This window comes from Zingiber officinale, chromosome 5A (genome assembly GCF_018446385.1).
Source record: "Zingiber officinale cultivar Zhangliang chromosome 5A, Zo_v1.1, whole genome shotgun sequence".
Lineage (NCBI taxonomy): Eukaryota > Viridiplantae > Streptophyta > Magnoliopsida > Zingiberales > Zingiberaceae > Zingiber > Zingiber officinale.
In genome coordinates this window covers 8,054,708-8,061,999 of record NC_055994.1, presented here as the reverse complement: position 1 = coordinate 8,061,999, position 7,292 = coordinate 8,054,708, and the positions used below count along the sequence as shown (strand labels likewise).

General features: G+C 35.1%; 1 protein-coding gene across 1 annotated transcript; it reads left to right on the top strand.

Moving 5' to 3' along the window:
• Positions 1-3,080: 3,080 nt before the first annotated feature.
• Positions 3,081-5,993, top strand: LOC121979665 (homeobox protein rough sheath 1-like). The gene is made up of 5 exons (XM_042531656.1): positions 3,081-3,535; positions 3,632-3,748; positions 3,832-3,982; positions 5,189-5,442; positions 5,512-5,993. The coding sequence occupies exons 1-5, from the start codon at positions 3,224-3,226 to the stop codon at positions 5,728-5,730; spliced, it is 1,053 nt and encodes a 350-aa protein (XP_042387590.1). The 5' UTR covers positions 3,081-3,223; the 3' UTR covers positions 5,731-5,993.
• The last annotated feature ends 1,299 nt before the right edge of the window (positions 5,994-7,292 follow it).

Below are 7,292 nucleotides of genomic sequence, written 5' to 3'. Positions count from 1 at the left end.
TGCGAATTTGGTCGGACAGAAGTCAAAAGTGATAATTAAACACGTGAAATTATTCGTCGATCAAATAATGGGTTTTGATCTCGATTATTCGTCGATCGATGGTGATTTAACGAGAAGTACTGATTAATTTTCATTCATTTCCGGAGTTCGAATGGATAGAGTGAAAACGAAAATAATAATAATAATAATAATAAATATCTGTAAAGTAATTAACTTAATCAGGTAAACGTTTACAGATTCTTTTGTGCTGCTGAGAATCCTATTTGAATTCAACTTAAACCGTAAAAGGAATTATTCACTTTTTAAAGTGAATTGCCAAATACGAAAGGAAACGATGGAAGAAATTAATCATATTTGTAACGAGCAGACAATTCAGTAATTTTTGATTCGGATTAAATCATAATACAGTATATATAATATATCGAATCGAATATCTATAATTGATTATCGGTCCGTCTTAGATTTAAAAAATATTGTTTGAAGTTTTTTAGGGACTCCGAAAAATTTATCTTTTTTAAAGTTATTTTCATTTTTTACATGGATAAAGTTTGTAAAGACTATTTATTTATCTAAAACGTATGTCTATTTTTCCATATATTATTGAATCAATATCATCAAATTTTATGACCCCATGGGTCATCCGGATTGATATGTGGTGGAAGTTGCTACAATGAGGTTGTAGGTCGATCCTCAGAATAACTGGGGAATAAATTTTCTATCCCCGTATTATACCCTGTCCGCCACATGCCCGTTCGGATACTACGATTTACCTCTCTCGTGATGACCTTGGATTGAGTACAACGAGGACGCTGGAGATGAGCATTTCACCTTTTTACCACAATATCATCAAACTTGATAATCCTTAGATTTTATTCCAAACACGTTGAAAAAATATGTTAAAAAAAATATCAAACAAGTTCTCCTTATAAGAATGAAGGAAATTGCATGCCCTAATGTGATGAAGTAATAAAGCATTGAATAATAAAAAGATCAATATTTGAAGTCTAAATTAGACGAATATCTTAAAAATAAGGTTTTGAATATGCATAAACTATGCTCCATATTTACTTAGTAAAATAAAATGTATCTATAAAATTAATCAGATAAACATAAATACTAAAATTATAAATAAAAAATAAATTACATTGTACATCTTTTTTTTATGAAATTGTACGTACATGGTAAAAAAAAAATTTCGTACAGAATGCTCAAAATTCCCCACATAAAAAAAGATTTTTTTTTAAAATCCTCTCAAAAGCTCCTTTTTTTTTATCCTAGTTAATTAGTTAAGCAGGAGGATTTTTTGTTTATCCTAGTTAATTACTTGATGTAGAGATTCAAGTTTTGAGATATAACTTTTGAATTGGATTTAATCATATATCAGATTTTTAATATATCAAATTGAAACTCATTCAGACATCTATAAATTTACTAATCTAGTATAACTCGTAATCATCAATTTTAGGACAAAAAAAAATATATTTAAAATTTTTTCGGAAACCCTGAATAATTTTTTATCTTTGTTTTAGGATTATTTTCATTTTTTACATCGTTACAATTTTAAGACTATTTAAATCTTTATTTAGTTAATGTTAAGTATTCTCTTTAATTTTGATCAATTTTATTCTATTAAATCTAGAGAAGACATATTTATGTTTAACAATTTCTTATGTCTTATCTAAAATTTATCCATTAAAATTAGCCTTCAAATTAATCCTTAGTCAATCCCCTCACCCTCCACCTATCCCACCACCAAAATACACAAAAATAACAGATATACCTTTTCCCTTATTCTCCCATTTTTGCTATACTACACCATTTTTTAATAGAACAAGATGCTCGGAAATTTTCCACTGACAAATACATTATAGTTAAAAATCGAACTGCAAATACTTGTGAAATAATTGAGCATCCTTATTGTTGCATTCTAACCTCAGTTCATCCGATCATGTTCGTATTGTATTGTTAATCTCCCCCTCTCACTTTTTAACAGCTGATTATCAAATTTTTTTAAAATTTCAGATTTAGAATTTAATATTAATTACTAATTTTTAAAAAATATATATATAAATCCTAAACTTTAATCCCTAAATTCTAAATCTTAAACTCTAATATATTTTATTTTAAAAAAATAATTTATATTAAAAAGCCTTAAATCATAAACCAGAGGACCTACAAAATTTGAATTAATTATGCCGGACGCTAAGCACGCCGGCGCGTCGCCGCCGGCCTTTGCACGCCGGCTTAGTTTCGGCCGCTAATTGCGTGGTTTACGTTAATTTTGCACTACGAGTAGAGTAATGTTTGGTAGACTCGTTCAAAATGTTCACTGAAGCACGTACACCACCCATCATCTCCCAGCCCGTCTCCATTGATTTGACATCGGAAAAGAAAGCCACCTAACTTTGCTTTCCTTTCTCTCTCTAACCCTACCTCCCCTCTCCTATTGCCTGCCAAGTGTTTACACTATTTCAATTTTTTTTTTTTTACTAAAATATGAATACAGTAATTCTTAGCATCCCACTTAATTCGTCTTAGAACCAATACGAAAGAGATAAATCACGAATGACAACTAATATTTAGAATAATAACTAACACATAAAAATCACGCGTTTAGAATAATGACTAACGCATAAAAATCACGAATGACAACTAACGTTTAGAATAATGACTAACGCATAAAAAAGATATTTATCTTAATTTTACCGAAATTCAAATCCTAATTCTCATGATAACAATACCTTATATGCTAATCACTACATCATCCGGAACTCCAACGTTCTTGATCAACTACACTAATCAACTATACTAATGATCAATAGTTATTTATAATTTGACCCTGCGGGTCATCCGAGTTAGTATGTGACGGGTATTACCATAATGAGATCGCAATATCAATCCTCGGGGCAACGGGAGAATAAATTCTCTATCCCCATATTATATCTTTTATATCACATGCTCGCTCAGATGTTACAATTTATTTCTCTCGTGATGATCTTGGCTGATGATCTTGGGACGAACATTTCCCTTTTTGCTATAATAGTTATTCATAATTTATATCGGAACAGAGATAAATTGACAAAGAACGAATCATCTTTTACCAAATCGATTACTCGATTCCATTTCTCAGTCCTGTCTCTTCCTTCTCATCTTCTTCCTCAACTAGCTGCAATTGTTCATCGTAGCGTCATCGTTTCTCTTTCCTGTTTTCTTTTCGGAATATATGGAGGAGCTGCCTCAGCAGTTGAGCGGCGGTGGCGGCCCAGCGACGGCGGAGGGTAGCAATTTCCCCTACCTGCCCTCCTTCACCGCCGCGTCGTCGTCGTCGGCGGCGACAGCGGCAGCGGCTGCCGTCTTCCGTGACCCCGCGGGGAATAATAATAATAATGATGATCATGGTTACTACTACCCCCACCACGACCACGCCTACTTCCCTCCCCCGCCGCCGCCGCCGTCTCAAGACGGAATGAAGGCGAAGATCATGTCGCACCCGCAATGCTCTACCCTTATCGCCGCCTTCATCGACTGCCAGAAGGCACTGCTGATTTTCTTAATTAATTTCTTGGATTTATTTCTCAACTTAATTATTTCGATTAAATAACCACTCTCTCTATATATATAAATTATGCAGGTGGGAGCGCCGCCGGATGTGGCGGCGCGGCTCTCGGAGTTGTCCCGGGAACTCGACACGCGGTTGAGCCGTCGTCGTCGAGGAGGCTCCGACGACCCCGAGCTCGACCAGTTTATGGCAATGATTCCCTCTCTCTATAAATAAACATTTGCAATCGATCTAACCGATCGATGTTTTTTTTATATATATAAATGACACAGGAAGCGTACTGTGACGTTCTGGTGAAGTACCGGGACGAGCTAAGCCGGCCGCTACAAGAAGCCACCGACTTCCTCAAGAGCGCAGAATCCCAGTTCAACGCCCTCACCAACGCCGCCGCCTCTTCTTCTTCCCGGCCCTTGTCTTACTCTGGTAATTCTAAACCACCCCCTCTCTCTCTCTCTTCAGAAAAAAGTTGTAGGACAGGCCTCTTCTCTTTCTCATATCAATTAAGGTTTCTTCCTGCTGTATCACTGTCTCTCTCTCTATAGATCTCCACATCTCTTGTTCTTCATTATTAATTAACAAACGAATATCTGAATATTCACTCCAGAAACAAACTCTATCTAGGTTTTCTACATCAATTAGCTTCATTATCAGTTTTTGTTGATCTTCGTGCAGAATTATCATGGTGCATCTATCTTTTGGGTTTTAGTAATCCTTTTTCTTTTGCTTTCTTTCTTTTACAAAAGGTACAGTTTAGTTTGCAATGCAACTATAGAAGTCAAGATCATTAATTAGAACACCATGTTCATCCTACATGCTTCCGGTTGCCATATTTGATACAACGATTTGAACTTTACTGTCTCATAATTTTTAATTCGGATTTTCGAAAGATTCAACGGTAAAATTGTTGTCATGCGATCAAAAAATCACAAGTTCGAATTCTGAAAATAATTCTTTTACAAAAAAAATAAGGTATAATGGATCCTTTCCTGAGACCCCGTGTGACGGAAGCTTCGTACACCGGACTGTCTTTTTATTAAGATTATTTTTATTTTTTTATATTGAGATTATTTAAATATGTATTTAGTTGATGTTAAGATATTGTCTTTATTTTAAATTAATTTTATTCAGTTAAATTTAGAAAAGTTATCTATGCTTTGGTGATTTTCTATGGCTTCCCTTAAATTTCTCTGTTCCAACTAGTCTATATATAATCGTTAATATTTTAGCAAAAATTGATTATCCCGATGGTTTAGTAAATACCTTCATAAATCTACAATAGATGAATTATCTTAAAATTAGTCACAATGATGATAGAACTTATTTTTGTTGGCCTGCATGCTAACTTGTAATTTCTTCCTAGTCCATTAGGACTGAAAGCCACGGATGATTGATCTTTTAACGTGGATGAATATCTCAGGGCGTAGCGTAGACGGTGGACGTATGATATCTCCGATATAATGATCAGGAGTCGATTATCAAAAACTAATGATCTAAGATTTATCTCATCATGCGCCTAATATCTGTGTATCTATATTTATCTCTTTCCAACATTAGGGGTTGTTAAGATATCAGATCTATGTTTTTGAGACAATTTTAATTGTCAACTGCTCATCTAATCAAAACATGCAGAGGAGCAAGAGGAAGATGCTGCGTCCTCGGAAGAGGACCTTGATCCAACCAGTCGAGAAGCTGAGCGACTAACGATGGATCCGCGCGTAGAGGACAAAGAGCTGAAACTCCACCTTCTGAAAAAATACAGTGGCTACTTAAGCAGCCTTAGGCAAGAGCTCTCCAAGAAGAAGAAGAAAGGGAAGTTGCCAAAGGAAGCCCGGCAGAAACTACTCAAATGGTGGGAGTTGCACTACAAGTGGCCGTATCCATCGGTACGAGTTAGTCCATTCATCTCTAGTTCTTGTTGCCCGGCGGAAGATAATGTCGTTTGCAAAATGCAGGAATCTGAGAAGATTGCCCTGGCCGAGTCGACCGGCCTTGATCAGAAGCAAATCAATAACTGGTTTATAAACCAAAGGAAGCGGCATTGGAAGTCATCAGAGGACATGCAACTCATGGTGATGGAGGGCTTTCAGTACCCCCATAATGCTGCTACCTTGTGTATGGAAGGGCAATTCATGGGAGGTGATCATCACAGCCTCTATGGCCTCGGCCCCTAAGTTATCGAAGCTTCCTAGCTAGATGCGAAACTGATGAAAACGTGTCGAAACTCAAGCTCTGGATTTCATGTTCAAGTTCTATACATTGTAATTGATCTGGCCACTCTTGAAAGTATTGTTAGTCAGGTTGAACTGTGACTGATAGTTTCAGTTTCTCAATGCCACAAATGTAAGATACGAGGGGAATTGTCTGTATATGTTGCACTGTTGTGGACTTTGCTAACTATACCATCTTAGGAAGTTGGAGTCCATGTTTAATATCAGGGAATTTAAGAAAAAATATTAGATTTTTTTATAATGCGGATGTCTAGGCGACTAGGCCTTAGACTTGCGGATCTACACCTAACAATCAACTTCTCAAAATTTTTATTTTATTGGAGGAAAATATTTTATAGTTGGGATTGGAATCTTTGGCGATCTTTAGATAGATTAGTTATGGTTCTAGTTCAAAATGAACCATTGAATATATAGTTAAATGGATTATCTAGAAATAATATTATTTTCTATGCGGTACTATAAGATCTTTAATAATATGGGTTTGTTGAAAATTAAATTTGATTTTGAACTATTATTAGGATTGGGCTAAAATAAATTGGATTAAAACCTCATTATCAAGAACAACTATGCTCTAGCCCTCAGTATAATAGTACAATAGTTAAACACTCTAACAGATAATCAAGAGATCTAAGGTTTGAATCTTAAATGTGACGTACTATAAGAAATTTCCTCTTTATCAGTGAGAAACGAGCCTAAAAATATTGGTGGTTTGAATGGGCCTCTATGAGCGCTTCCCGATTTATCCTAGTGGTCGATGAAAAATTTTCATGAAGCCGGACTAGACACCCCAAGATTAATCGATTCGAAGATCCGGATACATGGTGTCAAATAAAAAGGAAGAATAATTATGATTTAGAATAGAATAGCTTATTCTAGCATATTCTAGAGAATCATCTATACTAGTAGATTATAATGAAATAGTTTAGAGAGTTATAGATAGATTTTAATAGCCATTAGATTGAAGATGTGTTGACACAATCTTAACCATTGGTTAGGAGTTGCAACTATTATAAATAGGCTAAGATTTCAAGTAAAGCAAAGATTTCAAAACAAGTTCAAGTTCTCTTGTTTCCTCTTCCATTCAAATTAACATATCTTCACAATTGTATAATATATATTATCCACTTTAGATCTAAATCCGTGATTTACTTTTGAGTTCTACCTAAAATATCTCATACCAATAGAGATATCTCCCATCTTATAACCTTATGATTTTTTCCATGAATTTTCAATGTAAGATTTTGATTATAATCCCAACAATCCTCCCCTCAACTAAAATCCACCATACTCCAATCGAGGTCACTCATTTCCATTACGTTTGGGCGCACACCTTACATGAAATACCTAGAGCACCACTTGCCTCAAGAGCTTATAATGGAATTTTACTATGAGCCTTCTACCATTATTCTCATGGCCCAAACCTCCCCTACCTCTTTTGTTAAAGTTTCCCACATGGATCCATCTTGATTATGACTCTAATACTACTTATTGGGCTAATGGAATTC

Bases quoted from the DNA above. Each gene is read 5' to 3' on its own strand.
- LOC121979665 (XM_042531656.1), top strand. From the start codon at position 3,224: ATGGAGGAGCTGCCTCAGCAGTTGAGCGGCGGTGGCGGCCCAGCGACG. The intron at 3,536-3,631 runs GCACTGCTGATT...TAAATTATGCAG, and splicing joins CCTTCATCGACTGCCAGAAG to GTGGGAGCGCCGCCGGATGT. The intron at 3,749-3,831 runs GCAATGATTCCC...TAAATGACACAG, and splicing joins CCGAGCTCGACCAGTTTATG to GAAGCGTACTGTGACGTTCT.